This window comes from Puma concolor, chromosome E4 (assembly GCF_028749965.1).
Source record: "Puma concolor isolate L17-30 chromosome E4, mPumCon1.1.hap2, whole genome shotgun sequence".
Lineage (NCBI taxonomy): Eukaryota > Metazoa > Chordata > Mammalia > Carnivora > Felidae > Puma > Puma concolor.
This window is the reverse complement of record NC_141683.1, coordinates 38,508,024-38,527,633: the sequence shown is the minus strand read 5'-3', so window position 1 is coordinate 38,527,633 and position 19,610 is coordinate 38,508,024. Positions and strand designations below refer to the sequence as shown.

General features: G+C 43.5%; 1 protein-coding gene across 1 annotated transcript; it reads left to right on the top strand.

Annotated features, from left to right (window-relative positions):
- The first annotated feature begins 5,895 nt into the window (after positions 1-5,895).
- On the top strand, positions 5,896-18,658 carry NEK2 (NIMA related kinase 2). Its single transcript, XM_025921129.2, has 8 exons — positions 5,896-6,240; positions 7,352-7,569; positions 8,099-8,339; positions 10,181-10,263; positions 10,967-11,093; positions 11,936-12,152; positions 13,613-13,738; positions 17,798-18,658. The coding sequence occupies exons 1-8, from the start codon at positions 6,145-6,147 to the stop codon at positions 18,019-18,021; spliced, it is 1,332 nt and encodes a 443-aa protein (XP_025776914.1). The 5' UTR covers positions 5,896-6,144; the 3' UTR covers positions 18,022-18,658.
- Positions 18,659-19,610: the final 952 nt, after the last annotated feature.

Here is a 19,610-nt window from a genome sequence, read left to right as displayed (position 1 = left end):
GGATGAGTGGCCTTTATCTTCCCTGGCTCCAGGGGCCACATCAGTCATGCCAGGTGTAACTGTGGCCTCGGTTTACCAGATACTCCAGGACTGCCCTTCACTGCTGCCCAGGGTGGAGGGTAGTATGAGGGTGGCAACGTGATGATGCGGCAGCCTGGCACGGGCCTGAAGAGTGATACGATGACAATCATCAAAACCTCCTCAAATGAAGGCTTCTCTCTGTGCACCACAAAATTGCTCCAGAAAAACAAAAGTGCAAGGAATACCTTTCAAATTAAACCATGTCTTAAGAACACTCTAGAAGACTGGCATTTAAAATAATCAGTAGCAAATACTTTTACATGGTGGTGAGTGGTTTGTGTCACAAATAATCCCCTTCCCTAAATTACCTGTGTGGTAAATGCTGATTTCTTGTGTTGGGTTCTCTAAAAGCAGCGATCTAACGAAGAACATTGTGCCTTGGGTTCAAAGTATGTATTTGGGAGAAAGATGTGTACGTCATTTCTCCTAACGTCCAACAAACCAAGAACTCTGGAAGAATATACAGGAGTCTGAAGTTCACCAGAGGCCAGGCAGCAGATCTCCCCCGAGGGTTTCCAGATGTTTCCTGAAAACTAAGAAAGGAAGAGTGAGGTCTCAGGCTGAAGGGAGGCCAGTTCTGGAAACTTGAGGCCTGTGAGGGAGGGAATTAGCTCTGAAGTGCCACAGACCAGGGCCTCTCCTCTCCTCAGCTTCCCTCAGCTGCCTCTCTGCACTGGACAGTGAGGGGGAAAGAGAGGAAACAAGAAAGAAAGAAGGTAAGCACAGCAGAAGAAGGGTGGCAGGCACCTGGGAGCTATTTACATCTGCTCATCATTGGGGAAGTGGATTTAAAACCACCTTGAAAACAGCTGTGCCTCACCCTTGCTCCCCTTGTCTTGAATGTCCTTGAACGCAACGTTGAGAACCCTCCCAGGGCAGGATGCCGCCTGGGGCGGGCAAAGCAAGACCCAGGGGAAGGAGCCAGGCCATCCGGGGCAGTGTTTGCCATCTGCAATGCTGTCCAGGGCAGGCAGGTTGGAGGTTGTATTAATGCCTGTCATGGAGCCTCGGCAGTCAGCAGAAAGTCTAATGTGGTGTTTCCCTCCAAGGCTCCACATGGCAAGAGAATTCTATAAACCATAACAGCCATCACATCTACGGCAGGTCAGACACCACGACTGTTATTTCATCCAACCTTCAGTGAAACCCTGTGAGGGAAGCATTAATGTCCCCCTTTCTACAGGGGAGATGCGTGGGGCTCGGGAACTGTCCACAGTCTCATCCGACTTGTGTGTGCAGGGCCACACGCCAGCCTCAGGTCGATGTGATTCGGGAGCAGGAGCACAAGAGCTCTGCTTTTCCCTCGCAGACTCTCGCCATGTCACGGTGTTGTGGTAGGTGAGCTCTCTGGGGTCCGGCACTCTCGCTGTGTCTGTCACTCAGTAAATGTTGCTGGTGCAAGTAAAGAATGAAGAGAAGGGATGTCGAGGAAGCTAATGCAGACATAGCTACTTAATAAAAAGTGTCACCTGGGGTCAAACCAAGAGTTAAACAGACCAGTGTTCTGGCTCTTTTCCGGAGATAGAGATGGAATCATAACACGTAAACCTGGAAAGGTCATTTAAGGTCATTAAGGTCACTCTCGATTTGTAGGGCCCAGAGAGATGGAACAGATTCCCTAGGTCACACAGCTCAGCAAAACAGAATGGGGCTCCTAGACATCAAAACCCACTGCTTTTATACTTTCATTCTGCTGCCCCCTGAAGGAAAAAGTGGGAACGTTCTCTAGAAGCTACTCCAGTCCCTTAGAAACACATATGGCCTCAGCATCTGTGATTAGTTTTAATGTTCTTCTTTACCAGTTGACATTCCCAATGTTCTTAGAGATAACAGATATCCTGAATTGACAACTATCATGAAAAATCATGTAAAATTTGTGAATGTCTCTCTGTCTGAAAGTGTACCCTTATATCGAACACAAGTCAGCCTTGGGTACACTGTCCCTCTCTAAAATGTGGTAGAGATCAGAATTCAACACTATTTGATTTCAAAGATAAATTTCTCCTCATCCGATTCTTCCTTCAGTTGCTCCACATAAAATCCAAAGCTGTCTCTTAGGCTGCATCTTGCCCTTCTGTTTCTATCAAATGGTGTGTTGGTCGTAGGGCCAGCCTCCATAGCACCTCATTCTTTCTCCCAGAACATGATTATCTACTCAGCACATGCCATGTCATGCACATTTTTTAAGAAACATATTTTAGCTTCCAATGGCTGGCTATAAACAAAGAATCTCTCTTTTTCTTTCTAGAAATCTTTATTGAGCACTTTAAAGAACTTCCATAATCCCTAACTTCAGATTGCTCCTAGGAATTGTGGAAATGAAACACACAAAGCTTTTTGTCTGCCGTTTGAAATGTTCAATATGCAAATCTCAGAGTTTCCCCGTAAGGGCAGGTTTCTGCAGGTGGACTGGTGTGGAGGTACTAACTGCTCAGTTTATTATGCAGTGATTTACAGCCCTCTAGTGGGTCTTTAATGTAGCAATTAAAGGGAAGCTGAGGGCATTGAGGTATGGCTTTGTTCTTTTGTTTGTTCCTTCCCTCGTTCATTCATTCATTCACTCGTTCATTCATTCATTCATTCAATGTACAAATGCCAATTGAGTGTCTACTTATGTTCTGGGCATGTTTTGTTGATACTGCAGTGAACCAAATAAACAACAACAAAATCATATGCCTTAGTCACTTAAGACAAAGAAGATGGCGAGTAGAACAAATTTGGGGCAAAGATCAGGAGCTTGATTTTGAACATGTTAAGTTGGAGATACCCATTAGTTTCCCAACTAGTTTCTTTTCAAAATTTGTTGGTGCCTTTGGGAACATTGTAGGGCACTGGTGAGGAGCAAACACGGACATAGGGCAGATAATCTCTTTATTTGGGATTTCACCACGTTTGAATTAAAATGGACAACATGAAAAAGTCTGTGAAGACAGTGAATTAGACCTTGGGTGTGAGAGAGAAGTTCAAGCCTTGGCCCCATTCTCACGGAACTGCTCAGCTCTTAGTTTTCTGTTTAACTGTAATCTCAGTTTCTGGCTCGATTCTTTGTTTTCTTCATTCTGACCACAGTTTGTAATGATGTACACAAGTGTATGTACCTCCTTCACCTCCAGAACTGCATGTGAGTCCTCCTCACTGGGGTATCTCTATCACCCGGCAGGGTCTCAATTTATATTTGCTGAAGGATGAGTTGTGTTGTAATAAGTCAGATAAGATAGATATACATGAGAAGCTAGTGATATAGGCTAGTATCTGGCATATTCTAAATGAGTAAAAAGCACAGTTAATTCCTCTTTTAGGAGACCACAGTGGGTTGGAGGCAGTCAGGGAAATCTTCAGGGAAGAAACTGGGAGTGAGCTGAGTCTTAAAAAAAACGAATGGTGGAAAATGAAGGAAGGAGAGAGGAAGTGATGGGGGAAGGGATGTTTCTTGTAAAGGGTTCCTGAACGACCTCCATATGCTCCTCTGCCTCCAGGGTCTCTGCTCTAGTGGCTAGTGGTCTCTGCTACATTGTCCTGCCCCTGACTCGATTACCTGGGCGATCTCCATGGGAAGGACAGTGTTGCAGAGACCCGCCCACACCCGCTTTCCACCTGTCCACCCTCCCCTGTCTCTTCTTTAATGACCACCTAGCATATAGATGCCTATCATTATGCCTGGCACGTAGTAAGTGCTCAACAAATATAAATATTTTTTTCAATGAACATATGTGTCTAGAGGCCCCTCTCCATAATCTTGGGATGGATTTTCCCCAATATTCTCTGCCATCGGGCTGGGGCACTTGAAACATGAGCACTTCAGGGCTCACATCAAATCCTTGAATGATTATTAATAAGCTACTTTCTCATACTTTCATTTAACAAAGATTTGTTGCATGCCTCCGGGATTTATGTTGGCTGCAAGGAGCTTAGAGCTGAACTACCATGAGACCCATGTAAACAAATAATGATAAAGTAAGTGTTGACTTATGTACAAAGTGGTCTGTGAACACTGTAGATGGAGAAATTGCTCGTTTTAGCACGTTAGAAGAGGCTTCCTGGAAAACAGGAAAGAAAGCTGGCATTGAATATCGAAAGACAAGTTGTGTCCTCTAGACAGACATGGGATGGTGGAGTGGTTAAGGGAGTAGGTTGGACAGTATTCCAGGCAAATGGTATAACAGGTACAAAGGTGATCGTGGGTGGCGGTGGTAGTTGAGAAGGTATGCCAGGTTTGGGGAATTGGGGCAAAGCATGAGAGTAGAAGCGTGGCCAGAGAGAAGGTATAGGACTGGATTTGGGGCAGGCCAGCCAAAGAGCCCCATGGATGTCAATCTTTAAGAGTTACTAAAGTAAAAAATACAATGCCAATTAACTCAGCCACTTGTAGCTCCTTACATAACTTTTGAAACCTAAATTGGCCTTATTCCCTGAAGTAAGACAGTGTTCTTGAATGTTACTTTAAAAATTCTTCTGGCTGGCAATTCCAATTATGCTATATTCGGTGCATGTAATAAATTCCTTATTTTTAACATAAAGAGGTTTGTAATTCTTATTAATAGAAAAGCAAGTTCCTTTCAATTCCATGCTGAACAGATATTTAAAGAAAATTGACCTATTTATGCACTGCCAAATTATTAGCTTTCTGGTAATGGGCTCCATCCAGGGCTGACCCCCTCTCCAGGTAGAAATGGGACTGTTGCATCTGACTGGGTGAGCTGGGTGCCCAGAAGAGGCTATGTCTAATGAAGTATTGTCAATTAATTATGTGTTTGGCACCCCCAGATAACCTATTTGGTAGCTTTAACTAATAAAAGAAATTTTCATAGGAGTCTTTTTTAAAATGTTTTATTTTTATTTTTGAGAGAGAGGGAGAGAGAGAGTGTGAACGGAGAAGGGGCAGAGAGAGAGAGAGAGAGAGAGAGAGAGAGAAGGGAGTTGTAGAATCCAAAGCAGGCTCCAGGCTGTCAGCACAGAACCTGACACTGGAGTTTAAACCCACAAACCCTGAGATCATGACCTGAGCCAAACTCAGATGCTTCACCCACTGAGCCGCCCATGGGCCCCTTTTGTAGGAGTCTTAAAGGTAAACTCAACTAGCTCTGCCTCAGAGCCACCATATTCTTCTGGGTATTTCAGGACTTCCATATTCTATATTGAGGTTTTGCACACATCCTGAGGTTTTACCACACACCCTGTGCTTGTTCAACAGGACTCTAAATTTGGTGTTCAAAAAGGTAGTCTCTCTAATGATGGATACACCCTAAAGTCATGTGTAAGCTTTAAATCATCTCTATGAGTATCCACAGTTTTTAAATTGATTCTTCTCTTCCCGACCGTCAGGCCTAAAAGAGATAATCTAACTTTTCTGTGCTTTCCTTTCCTCATGGGAAACAACACGCATTCCTGCATTATAGGTTTGTGTTGAGGCATAAACGAGACAACACACGCATAGTGGCTGGCACAGTCCCCAACCATAGCCTGCCCCGGTTCGCGCACCCTTCGGAGTGGTTGTGTACTTTTCATCTCGGTTCTCAGCTCCCACGAAGTCTTCCGTGTGACCCCGCCTAGGCTCGGGGTTCAGGAACCTAAGAGAAGGGCATGCGCACAGAAGAGTGGGTAGTGTGAGGGGTCAGAGTGCAAAGATCAGAAGGCATCTGGTGGCAGCAGCGTGCAAAGAAGTCCAAGAAGACGTCTCTGGACTTCGATTACTTGGGCGAGCTCCGCTGGAAGGACAGAGGCGCGGAGATCCGCCCACACCCGCTTTCCACCCCGGCCCGCCTTCGGTTTAGCTCCGCCCCTTTCTCCCTAGAAGGGGGATAGCGGCGGACGCGGACACCTAGGCGGACAACGGTTGCCTAGCGAAACGCTTTTCCCAAGATGCCTAGGTTGTTGTGTTCTTTTAGCCAATCAGAGAGGCGAAGCGACCTCACCGTGGGCCAATAGGCTGCCAGGCCGGGGCCCGCGTCGGTTAAACCGGGCTGGAGACTGAAGTGGCCAGATAGGTAGTGTGGCTAGGACAGGTCTCCGAGTCGGCGGAGAGATCTGCGGGAGACCAGGGGGAAACGTACGGGGGGCCCGGCCATGCCAAGTCGGGCGGAGGACTACGAGGTGCTGTACACCATTGGCGCGGGCTCCTACGGCCGCTGCCAGAAGATCCGGAGGAAGAGCGATGGCAAGGTGAGCGCGGGCAGCCTCCCTGTTTCCGCCCCTGCTGCGGTCTCACCCGCCCGCGGCGAGCGCCCTTGGCCCCCGGGTGGCGAGAGAGCGAGAGGCCTGGGGCTGTGGGTCTCCAGGGCGGGGTGCCTGGAAGAGGCCATCTCTTCCAGGTCTGTGTCCGTCCTGGCTCGCTCAAGGGCTGGGACACTGCGTGTTTTGAGATGTATCTATGTATCTCTACTTTTTTCTTTCTCTTCCCTGTCCCTCTTTCCTGCTTTGACTTGCCAAAGGCCTCCCTTTAGTGACAGGTGGCTGAGTCTTGAGTTCTGTTCAGAGAAGAGTATCCCTCTCGGACGTGGGAAAGAGGCAGGACCCCCAGAACCTGGAGCTTTTTGTCTTGCAGTCAGAACTCACTTAAAATATCCATTACTTGGATTATTGGATTGTTATTTTCCAGTGTGTGTAGGTAGACCTTATACAGGAGGAAACAATGGAGAGGAAACTGCCTGGCTGGTGACGGAAGGATCTTTACTAAGGGCTCTCACCCTGGAAAACTTTGACCGGTTGGACAGTGGGAATGGTCAGGGACTTTGCCTCTGCTCCAGCTTTGACCCAAGTACCTTTTGCTACCGTGCCACAAAGCAACTGAGGGTAGGGGGTTGGAGGAGGCCTAATGTGACTCCACCTCTCTCCCATGGCATCATTTACCCCTTGAAAACTAGGGGAAGTTTATGGAAATGAACTCGGGTTTCTTAAGTTCATTGAACTAAATTAGATGGTAATGACAGTTGTGATCTATTTAATAGAGAAGTAACTTAAAAAATTTTTTTTAATGTTTATTTATTATTGAGGGACAGAGACAATGCACTAGCTGGGGAGGGGCAGAGAATGAGGGAGACACAGAATCCGAAGCAGGCTCCAGGCTCTGAGCTGTCAGCACAGAGACCGATGCACAGCTCAAACTCATGAACCATGAGATCATGACCTGAGCCAAAGTCAGACACTTAACCGACTGAACCATCCAGGCGCCCCTGAGAGAAGTAACTTTTAAAAGTTTAAAATTTTGGAACGTTCATTCTTTGTCTTTGAGTATGTAATGAGTTCATTCATACCTTGGAAATTCTTACTTCAGATACTAGTTTGGAAAGAACTTGACTATGGCTCCATGACAGAAGCTGAGAAACAGATGCTTGTTTCTGAAGTGAATTTACTCCGTGAACTGAAACATCCGAACATTGTCCGTTACTATGATCGAATTATTGACCGAACCAACACCACACTGTACATTGTAATGGAATATTGCGAAGGAGGGGACCTGGCTAGCGTAATTACAAAGGGAACCAAAGAAAGGTAAATTCATCTTTTATTTATTTTTTTTTTTTAATTTTTTTTTCAACGTTTTTTATTTATTTTTGGGACAGAGAGAGACAGAGCATGAACGGGGGAGGGGCAGCGAGAGAGGGAGACACAGAATCGGAAACAGGCTCCAGGCTCTGAGCCATCAGCCCAGAGCCTGACGCGGGGCTTGAACTCCCGGACCGCGAGATCGTGACCTGGCTGAAGTCGGACGCTTAACCGACTGCGCCACCCAGGCGCCCCTAAATTCATCTTTCAAATGTAAGCTGAAAATGGGCCAAGTTTCATTTCTGTTAAGCATCCTAGTTTAGGATTGGGGATGAAGTAGTTAGTTATGTGGAAGACTGTTCTTGTATTTGTTCTGTGAGTCCACAGCACTTTAGAATCAACACCCATACCTTATCTTGAAAATAATTTATTTCCCTAGTTGTTGTACACTCTGAAAACTAGATACTTCACATTATCCCATCTTTTTAGTGTTCTTATTCAGAAGTCATATGCTGTGTAACTGCTTTGGTTTCAGACAATACTTAGATGAAGAATTTGTTCTTCGAGTGATGACTCAGTTGACGCTGGCCCTAAAGGAATGTCACAGACGAAGCGACAGTGGTCATACTGTGCTGCATCGGGATCTGAAACCAGCCAACGTTTTCCTGGATGGCAAGCAAAACGTTAAACTTGGAGACTTTGGGCTAGCTAGAATATTAAACCATGATACGAGTTTTGCAAAAACATTTGTTGGCACACCCTATTATATGTCTCCTGTAAGTATTTCAGAACTTAGATACTTTTTAAACATCCTAACGCTAAGCATTCAGTGGAGGGAAATTGAGGGTTTTGTTTATTTGTTTGCTTAGTAATATACAATAGTCAGGAATCAATACTGTTCGTTTGGAATTTATAGTTTTTCCAAATGGACCACCAGACTCTTAAACTCCTCCCTATCAACAATTAAAGTGAAGCTTTTATTGAATGGCTACCATGTGCCAAGTTCTGGGATTACGAAGATGTAATAGGTTTTGTCTCTGTTCTCAAAAGCAACATGGGCCCTGTATAACACCTCGGACTCATTTAGAGTGTTTGTTCAAGACGCAGAGCCCTGGGCCCCAAACCCAGATCCAGTGGATCCGGATCCATCTGGATCTCTGGGTGTCTGGACCAGTTCTTGCACTCTGCGCTTTTTTTTCCCTTCCACTTTTCATTTTGAACATTGCCTTTCAGTAGACTCTCTAGATGATTCTTGTGCATGGAGATTCAGGGCTTACTTCAGATAATGTGTTTTTACAGTGTTAGCTTCTTGTACTTGTGTTTTTGTTGTTGTTGTTGCCTTTTCCTACAGTGGAGCTGCAGCGGGCCCACTTTACTTCTCTGTTCTCTCTGTTGCTAGATATTTTGTTTCCAGAATTCCTTACCATTCTAAGGAGCACTGCTCTGCACACCTTTGAATGCATTATTCATTCTTCCTTTTTGGTTATTTCCTTGGCATGTAGCTCTCAGAAGGGTATGAACTAGGTCAAAGGGTATGAACTGTTTGTGACTCTAGATATTACCTGATGGCTGTTAAAAGCTTGAAGCAGTAAGTGCTATCACTAATGTGTTGTTTTTGACTAAGATTAGACATTGCCAGAACAGTGTCGTTTTCGCACTGGATCAGATTCTAAATAGAAAGCCTTTAACATAAAGGAAAATTACCTAAAAGTGGTTCTTGGAAAATTTGAAACCTGTGTAATTCTTTTGTTCCTTTTCCCTCCTGCCCTTGTAATTAGATCGGTTCAGCCTTCCCTAAGGCATTGATTGTCAGGAAGTGGTATCAGACTCACCTGTTGGAGTTTAGAACACCAAGAAGCTTCCTGAAGGTTTTGGTACTACTTCTGTGCCCATTGTTGACAATAAGAACTATGGTAGACTAATACTGTAAGTGTGGAAGAAAGGAAAATACTTAAAATAGGAAATGAGAATACTAGTTAATACTGTGATTTATACTGTGGACTAAGAGAAAAATACATACATGGATAATTCAATTAGCCATTTATGTCTATATCCATTTACATGTGCACCAGATGTATGTTTTGGTTATTCTGAAATTTTCTCTGGGTTTTTATTTTATTTTATTTTATTTTATTTTATTTTATTTTTTGCTCTGGTTCTTTCAAAATGGAGTTTCCACATTATGCATGCCTTGAGGGTAGAGGTCTCATAGTCACCTTTGAATTATCAGCACCTGATCTATTGTAACACAATAACATTTGTGAGTGAAATGAATGTGAAAGTGAAATGAATGTGAGTGAAATGAAGTGAGTGAATTATATGCGACAAAGTATATTAGGATAAGATCATTGCCTTTTTTCCATTATAAATTTGAAGATAAAATATAAAGTACCATCTTCATTACTGTGATATAAGATCTGACATAAACTGGATCTGTCTTTTGAATCTGATATTTTTGTACAGATATAAAATGTTTTCCTTTTTTTTCCTTTTTTCTTCTCCAGGGCAATATTACCAAATGTTAAGGTTCCATTTTTGTTTCAGGTTATTTTGTAAGTTTTAAAACAAAATAAACTTTTCACTCCTCCTACACTTTTACCCTTGTTTCCCCCTTTAGGAGCAGATGAATTGCATGTCCTACAATGAGAAATCGGACATCTGGTCGCTGGGTTGTTTGCTGTATGAATTGTGTGCATTAATGTAAGTGTGAGGAAAACAGCCTTCTGGTCTGAAGTTTATACTCACAAAGGTTTGTCCCCTTTCACTGGGTTCAGCTTTTTGAGCATCCATGCATATTTGAGCCTGAAAGAATCGTATGTTGGGTTAAAATTAACATAGATGGACGGGTTAAAAAAATTATTTGCAAATTAATAATATAACCCCTGAGGCTGGTTCATGCTTTTAACCTGGAAAGATGCTTCCCTTGCTAGACTGATACTTAGCTCAAGGGAGAGCACATCGTCCAGACTTGTGGAAGAAATGAAACAAAAATCCAGGGGAGAGGCCTGGGAATCTGGAGAACTAAAAAGAGCTCCATTCTTTGCCATTTTTTTTCTTTGCCTCCTCTTTTTTTCCTTCTAAACTATTCTGTAGAGCAGTGGTTCTCAGGAAACAATTTTGTCCTCCAGGGGACATTTGACAATATCTGGAGGCATTTTCGGGTGTCACAGCTAGGGAGAGCTCCGGCATCTCGTGAATAGAGGCCAGTACATACCACATGCACAGGACAGCCTCCCTAACAAACATCATGTGACCCTGAATGTCAGTAATGCCAAGGGTGGGCAGCTTAGCTAGGGATGACAATCCCAGAAGAAACATGAACACAAACTGCAGCTTAAACTGTGCTTTTGATTTGGCTCCTATTATATATTTTCATTTCTACATTAAAAAAAATTTTCCCCAGGCCTCCGTTTACAGCTTTCAACCAGAAAGAACTAGCTGGGAAGATTAGAGAAGGCAAATTCAGGCGAATTCCATATCGTTACTCTGATGAATTGAATGACATTATTACAAGGATGTTAAATTTAAAGGTAAAGAGTGTAAGATTACATTGTCTACTTCTATCTCTCAATTTCTCTCTTGAAGCAATGTGACTGAAGAAGCATTAGCTATAGTTCCTCAGCTAAATCTACTCTGTTAAGGGAAGTGAAAACATGTAAATTTGGCAAGTGGTGCGTCCTTGCCGGCCTACCTTCTGTGCTTTCTTCGTGCCTCCTCCCTCTCTCTGCCACACTAACAGATGGTGGCTAGCAAAACAGGATTGCAGAAAAGCTCCAAATCCTTGGTTCCCTTGCCTACCTCAACGCGGCAGGTGGTAAGGGAAGGGGCCACAAATCAAACTTCATTACCCAGCCTCTCGCTCCAGCCGAGAGATTAGAGACCAGAGATGGAGTGGGGGAGGGGAAATAAATAAAGAGATTGTGTGGAAAAGACCTGGTCCTGGGATGGGGAGGAAGATGTCCTAGGGTCAGGTTGATGTGAGAGTAGGAGTTAAATGCTGTGGAATTACAAAGAAGGAAAATGGTGAAATAATAGGACTGAAGGTGGGCAAGGGAGGGTCTTGCTTAAAGTAGTTTTGAGATACAAGGGCAGCACTTGCCCTAAAGCAGCCCTGGCATGCCACCAAGCACCAGCTTAGGGATTGAAAGGTTAAGGGGGAACAAAGGTTAGTTAACGTCTGCATTACCTTGTGGACCCAGAACCTCATGGGTTAAAGCCACTAGTAAACTTCACCTTTCTAGGTGTTTAAGACCCATCCATAAAGCCCTTTCTTTTGTCTTAGAAATGTATGCTGTTTTTAACGTACCTGCTCTTTTCAGATGAGTATTCTGTTATGAAATCTGACTGCAACACTGAACATTGTTCCCCCCAGGATTACCATCGACCTTCTGTTGAAGAAATTCTTGAGAATCCTTTGATAGCAGACTTAGTTGCAGAAGAGCAAAGAAGAAATCCTGAGAGAAGAGGGCAGCGGTTGGAACCGGAGAAGGTACAGGATTCCAGCCCTGTCTCGGGAGAGCTGAAACTAAAGGAAATACAGTTACAGGAGCGGGAGCGAGCCCTCAAAGCACGAGAAGAAAGGCTGGAGCGTAAGTCTGAATGGGGGCGAAGCAAGGGAGCGCCACAGAGGGCTGTTCTGATGTGTGTGAGATCTCTCTGAACAGAGTATTTGATACGTGGATGTTCTATCAGAGCATTCTGATAAATCCCGAAACACCGAAATACGTATTGGAAAATAGTAAATGAAGCTTGCCAGCATTTCCCTGTTGAGCCTCTTTCTTTCAGATCGAGTGCTCTTATAGTGTCGGTCACTGACTGTGATGACCCTGACGCAGTAGCCATTATATGTTACTGTGGAGCTACTTTTTCTTTCTCTTCTTTAATATATTTATACCCTACACTGTTTCCATCGGAAAAGAGGGTTTAAGCATTTGCTGCCTTCCATAATAAAAACCATCGCTTCTATCTTCTGATATGGCTGGCCCAGCACAGCCCAGATGTAAAACTCTATTGCGTGTGGGACTAGATATGTTTGGGCAATTCATTAAAGCATGTGGGTAAAGATGTTCTAGGTCTGTAAGTCTTAGTCTTGAGTAGTAACTGATTAGGTACTAATTAGTTTTTGATGCCGAAAGTCTGTCTACTTCACCAAAGTAAGAGCTGCTACCCAGGATGTAGATTAAGCAAAGTAGCAACAGCAGCGAGGCTCTTCATGTTAATGTCAAGGGCCAGGAGATGGAGTCATGACCGTCTCCCGTCACCCTCACGGCTCACTTGATTTTGCTTCTGCGGCTTTATGCACACGCAGCCGAGAGATAGCATTCTATTTAAATGAACGTACAAGGCATCCCATACATGCATTCATGTTTTTACTTCCTGATGATAATTGTTTAGTGCTGTGAGCTCTGCTTTCAGCACTGTGAGGAGTATAACCTGCGCTTACCCAGAAACCTTTTTTTGATGCTTTTGTCAAAAGAATTTGTAAAACAAAAACTTTCATTAAAACCTTTCCCAATGTTTTGTGGTTTCATAGAGCAACTGAAGTCTGAACTTTCTGAATTCTGGGCCATGAATTAAAAAAATAGCCTTCGTTACTGATCTAAAGAAGTACCTCCCGAGTTGTGGTTTATTTCCGCTTCTATTTGGGTGCTCTCATTGACCCAGAAGAAGGAGGGTTTGTTCTGTGAGGCTAGGCAATGCCTGGAAAGTGGACTATTGCCTGCTTTCAGTGCAGAGCAGAGATGGCTTTCGTTGTTTATTTTCCCAAATGAGTTCCTCTCAGACAACATGACCAAAAGTTGATGCTGACCTTGTATTTGTGCTTAAACCAGTCCTTACGAGAAAACCTAAGACAACACACAACATACTAAAGTGCTGAATCAAAACCTAGCAATAGGTCGACCAGGGTTTATGGTACGGAACCTTTTGCACTGCTGGTCAGGCGTGCTAGGCTGCGTGATGAGGAAAAGTGGTAGGATTACCAGATGTGAACCGTCTTAAACCCATAGCCACTTGTTAATATCTTTCTTGTTCCATTGCCTTTTTAAAGAGAAGGAACGTGAGCTTTGTGTCCGTGAGAGACTGGCAGAGGACAAGCTGGCTAGGGCAGAGAGTCTGTTGAAGAATTACAGCCTGCTGAAGGAGCAGAAGTTGCTGTGTCTGGCGGGGGGTCCAGGTATGAGAATTCACTCCGCAAACAGAAGCTGCCACCACAGATGAAGAAATGGCACCGGTGTCGCTGCCGTGGGGCTTTGATAGCCCTTTTAATTTACGAAGTCTCGTATTTTAAGATGGAGTTCATTGAATATATGCATCTTAATAGAAATAATTTTGTTATAGCAACGATTTACTTAATGGGTTCATAGACTTGAGGCAATGAGCCATAATGATTTCATCTTCAATTTTATTTACCTCATGAAACTACATGTTTAGTTTTTTTCCTACTTAGGTTTTAAAGCTAGGACACTTAAAAAAAATGTTGTGCATTTCAGATTTTTCTTTATTATATTGCCAAAATTACTATACATTTCTCTTCATTTTCAAACAAAAATCCTAGCATTTTATTACTCTTGCCACATGAGCAGATAATATGTGCCACATCTTTCATAGAAAGTATGGCTTAGGGGCACCTGGGTGGCTCAGTTGGTTAAGCATTGACTCTTGATTTTGGCTCAGGTCATGATCTCATAGTTTGGGAGTTTGAGCCCCACGTCAGGCTCTGAACTGACAGCGTGGAGCCTGCTTGGGATCCTCTCTCCCTCTCTCTCTCTCTCTCTCTCTCTCTGACCCCCCCCCCCCCACTTCTCCCCCATTTGTGCTCTCCTTCTTTCCCGCTCTCTCAAAATTAAAAAAAAAAAAAAAAAAAGTATAGCTTAAAAGGTGTGATAAACTAACTGTAGAATAGGCCATCACTTTTGGGTCTTTGCTAAGACCCCTGCAAATTGAAACATGTATTTGGGGCGCCTGGATGGCTTGGTTGGTTAAGCGTATAACTCTTGATTCTGGCTCAGGTCATGATCTCACAGTTTGTGAGATTGAGCCCCGTGTTGGGCTCTGCGCTGACAATGCAGAGCCTGCTTGGGATTCTCTCTCTCTGCCCCTCCTCCTCTCGCTCTTTGCCTAAAAATAAATAAATAAATAAATAAATGAACATTTAAAAAATTGAAACCTGTATTTGTGAAAATTCAGTTGGTTGATATCTACGTATGCCCTTTGTGTTTCCCTTGTTATTCAGAGTAGACGGTTTGTAGACAGTCAGCCTTCCCAGGGCTCTGCCTTCGTGGGCCCTGGCCTGTCGCTGTGCTCCAGTGAGAAGTGGTTGGTGGGTGTATCAGCGAGCCAGTCTAATGGGCCTTCTCCATTTCACAGAAACTCTACGTCTTATTTACCCTACTTTTAAAAAAAAAAAATTTTTTTTAATGTTTTTATTTATTTTTGAGACAGAGACAGAACATGAGCAGGGGAGGGGCAGACACAGAATCCGAAGCAGGCTCCAGGGTCTGAGCTGTCAGCACAGAGCCCGACGCGGGGCTCGAACTCACAGACCGTGAGATCATGACCTGAGCCGAAGTCGGACGCTTAACCGACTAGGCCACCCAGGCACCCCATACCCTACTCTTTAAGATTATGGAAAGTGCAAAGTATTAACCCTCTTTTCTCTAAATTTCTATGTGACATAAATTATTTTTTTAAAGTGTTTTGTTGGTTTTAAAAGTTGAGTATCTGAATTTTCCAGTGAAACTTAGGCAGAGTTCTTATGGCTCCCTCCTACCATGTAGGACAGAGTTTGTGAGGGCTATCATTTCCACCTGGAATAAATTGAGAGAGAATCTGGTTACTTCAGTGAGCACGATAGCATTTTGTAAATGGAACAGACAAAACTAAGTTAGTTTGATGGTTATAATAATATTATAGTGGTAAGTGATGGAAGTAAATGAAACAAGAATTATATAAAATTTAGGCTTTATCTCTTTTGAAATAACTTCTTTTTTCTCACTATTGCTACCTATTATTTCAGTATTTTTATGATATTTATTCCAGCTTTTCTCTTTATGCCCCCCCCCAAGACAAAGTAGGCTGAAATTGTAATCAATGTGGTAGAGTGAGGAGAAATGTTCCCCTGGGGGAGTTTCATGCATCAAACCTGTTGTCCAGAGTTATAGAAGGCCCTGCTGGGTCGTCTTCTCCAGGGAAGGACTTGATTTACATCTTGCCCTGAGAGTCTGAACAAAGGCAGAAGAGAGCTCAAGCAGGATGATGCATTTCAGTGCAGGATGTATAAATAGTCGGGATCCACCTTGTTGCACATCGTGGCGAATACTTACATTACAGTGAGCTTTAGGAATCAAGTGTCCCCTTGGGGCTAGGAGGTACTTTATGGCTTTGAGCACTGAAAGCACCAAAAGCACCGAGCCTATCAGAGTCATAAAATAAACAAAGCAGGAGGAAACGGTGCCCTGGGCACTCAGGATGGCTGGAAGTATCCTCTCCCCACCCTCGGGCTAGAAAATTCACGTGGAGGAAGATGTAATGCGTCAAACTCATCTCAGTAAGCAGCAGCCTCTCTTTAAAAGCTCTTAGTCTATTTAATGAAATGCTAACTTTGGGAAATACTAATTCTTTTTCTAAACACTTCTTTCTTATAGAACTATCCCATCAATAGGATTTACAGTGTAAATGGTTGGCTTATGAATGTACAGGTATTGGTGACAATAAGGGTGGATATCTTTCAAACAGTGGAGTTAAGTGTAAAAGCAATCAGGTTTGCTTTGCAGCAGGAACACTATGAAATAGGAGGTCCCAGGGGCGCCTGGGTGGCTTGGTAGGTTAAGTGTCCGACTTCGGCTCAGGTCATGATCTCACGGTCCGTGAGTTCGAGTCCCGCATCGGGCTCTGTGCTGACCGCTCAGAGCCTGGAGCCTGTTTCAGATTCTGTGTCTCCCTCTCTCTCTCTGACCCTCCCCCCGTTCATGCTCTGTCTCTCTCTGTCTCAAAAATAAATAAACGTTAAAAAAAAAAATTAAAAAAAAAAAAGAAATAGGAAGTCCCAGGACAACTGGAAGGCAGCATTTCTCTGTGCAGCCAGCTCCTACCCCAGGACCTTCCATTTGTTCCACCTAGAACATCTTCCTCCAGAGAGCCACCTGGCTTCTTCCTTGTCTCTGCTCAAAAGTCCCCTTACTCTGCAGCTTTGATCCCCCAGCACTTCTGTCTCCCTTTCCAGTGTTACTTTTCCCCCACATATCACCTCAGATACTCCTCACACGTGCTAGTTTACTTGTTTGTGGTCCGTCTCCCCCTACCAGAATGGGGCCTTTAGTCCACGATGGCCTGTACAGTGAGCTCAGTAAATATTTGAATGTATTTCCTTTAAACGAACACAAAGGAAAAATAATAAGATTCTGGAATTCAAAACTGCAAGTCGCCACTCCCAGATAGTTCTGTCAGTAGCCAATAGTGTAGCCACCTCACGCAAATTTTTCTTCATGTAAAAGCTACAATTCACATATTTATCTCTTCCATGCTGACTTTGCTCAGGTCCCTTTTGAAACAAGTTTCTGGTCGTTAAGCTGCTTTGAAACGAGTGTTCTTGAATGTTTAACCCAAACTATAGGTGCCATCTGTAAGAAAGACCTTCTGCTTCTTACTTTTCTGGAAGTTATGTGTTCTAGGTAGAATGGCACTTGTTTTCAAGGGTAGAAATAAATCACCTTGATTTCCGAAAGTTTTGGTTGTGGCCCATAATCCCCAATGCATTTAACCTTAAGAGTTGATTGTTAAGAGGATAAAACATGTTCCTTGGCACATTTCAGGATTATTTTTCAATGCTGTGGGTTAAAAGGTTGATTGATTTCTGCCAGCATCATGCCCCTCACCCCCTATCCCAGAGAAAATAACACAGGTCCCCAGATTTCAAATATGAACTGAATAAATATTTTGGGGAGCACCTATGTGGGTGGCTCAGTCGGTGAAGCAGCCAACTCTTGATGTCGGCTCAGGACACGATTCACGGTTCCTGAGTTTGAGCCCCATGTCAGGCTCTGCACTGACCGTGTGGAGCCTGCTTGGGATTCTCTCTCTCTGCCCCTCCCCACTCGTGCTGGTGCATTTTCTTTCTCTCTCTCCCTCAAAAATAAGTAAAACATCCAAAAAAGAGAAAAAGAGAATAAATGTATTTGAGAAATCGGCTAAGTAAGGAGAGGCTGAACTTACCCTTTTTTTTTTCTTTCTAAAGAACTTTTTGATCTTCCATCCTCGATAATTAAGAAAGTTCATTTCAGTGGGGAAAGTAAAGAGAATGTCAAGAGGAGTGAGAATTCTGAGAGTCTGCTCCCCTCCAAATCCAAGTGCAAAGACCTGAAGAAAAGGATTCATGCTGCTCAGCTCCGCGCTCAAGCGTTGTCAGATATTGAAAAAAATTACCAGCTGAAAAGCAGACAGATTCTGGGCATGCGCTAGCCTCTAGCCTCGCAGAGACACAGAGCTGTGTCCGTATTGAACATTGCCTGCCCTCGAAAGACTGATACTCAACTGCTGTAGCTTTACTCACCTGGTTCCGTGAGCCGTGCCATTTTGTACAGTGAGGCAGGCCTTGCTGGTTCTTCTGCAACCATTGTACAAAATGCCCACACCTTTCATTTCTCTTTCTTTTTTTTTTTTTTTTTTTTTTTAAAGAACACTTCATAGCAAGAATGACATTTTCTTTGTGGGTTGGGCTTTTAATGCTGGGTGTGATTACTACTGGAACGGGAAGCGTTACATTCTAAATGTTGGGAGAAAATAACGTCAGGGACAAAAAAATACTTAGGGGTAGCTTTGAACTACTGAGTGTTGTGCTTGCGATAGTCGTGCCTAGATTCAAGGTTGTACATGTTCCTGAGCTTAGAACACCTAACTGGATACAGATCGGTCGCTACTGCTGGGACATCTCGCTTGTAAGTATCCCATTGGTCTGCAGTGCCAATCTGTCACCTTTGGTGAAGTTCTTCACGGTGATGTCTGAAGTCTTCCTTTTTATCCTATTTGAGAGTGTATGAGCTGGCTGTCATTCACCCACCTGTGACTCCCTAAATAAAAGAATTCTTTAGTTTTCCTATATTTATGTTTCTTGCATTTCTTGATCTCTTAGTTGAGGGAGTCTGTGTATTTATGATTCACAGGCATTGGCAGAAGAGGAGAGAACATCAGTCTCACCGGGTTTTGCTCTCTGATGGTCTTTTACTCCCCATTTCATCAGTCTGTCTAAGCCGGCAGTCCTTAAGGAGGGGTGATTCCGCTGCCCCCCCGCGGGGGACATTTGGCAGTGTTTGGAGACTGATCATTGGGGGGCGGGGACTGCCTGCATGTAATGGGACTACGATGCACAGGACAGTGCCCGTCACAAGATGTCAGTAGTGCGCGCTTGAGAAATCTGATCTAGGCTAAAACTTGTTGAAACATACCCCACCCTGGAAGGAGACTTATTTTAGTTTTGACGGATCTTTTTTTTTTTTTTTTTTAACGTGTCTGACTTCTAATATGAATTAGCAGTGTTTGCTGTGCCTGCCACATTTTGCATGTGATGTTTTCCTAGCGATGCTAATCTTTTCGGCTTAATGAAATAAGACCGAATTATGAAGGGTTAATAATACATGGGAAGAAACCGCTCCTGTATCGTTGGCTACTTTATTGCAGGTTTATCACACAGTTGATAATGCAGTGCCATCAAAGACAAATGCTATTATCGAAACAATCAGAAACTGATATCCATGACTTTGTGGTATCCCCACAGATCAATCCCAGCAGGACCACTTTGATAAACATGTTAAGTATAATTTGTAGGGCCCAGTGCGAAATAGAAATGTAGGGCTCTTTGTTCAAAAAGCAGGAAACAAGTACCATTAAAAGTACAGTAAAAGACTTGTCCTCTCTTCCAAGGTCTCTGTCTCTCTGTTTATTGTGTTATTTGCTACTTAATGTTTTAAGAAAAAATTTTAAACTATTGTGAATTTTCATACTCCTCTTTTATATTGTGCCATGGCAGTTTTAAATGCAAATAGCACATTCTG

Excerpts from the sequence above, each read along its gene's own strand:
- NEK2 (XM_025921129.2), top strand. The coding sequence starts at position 6,145 with ATGCCAAGTCGGGCGGAGGACTACGAGGTGCTGTACACCATTGGCGCG. Across the intron at positions 7,570-8,098 it reads ACAAAGGGAACCAAAGAAAG|ACAATACTTAGATGAAGAAT; the intron begins GTAAATTCATCT and ends CTTTGGTTTCAG. Across the intron at positions 13,739-17,797 it reads GTGTCTGGCGGGGGGTCCAG|AACTTTTTGATCTTCCATCC; the intron begins GTATGAGAATTC and ends TTCTTTCTAAAG.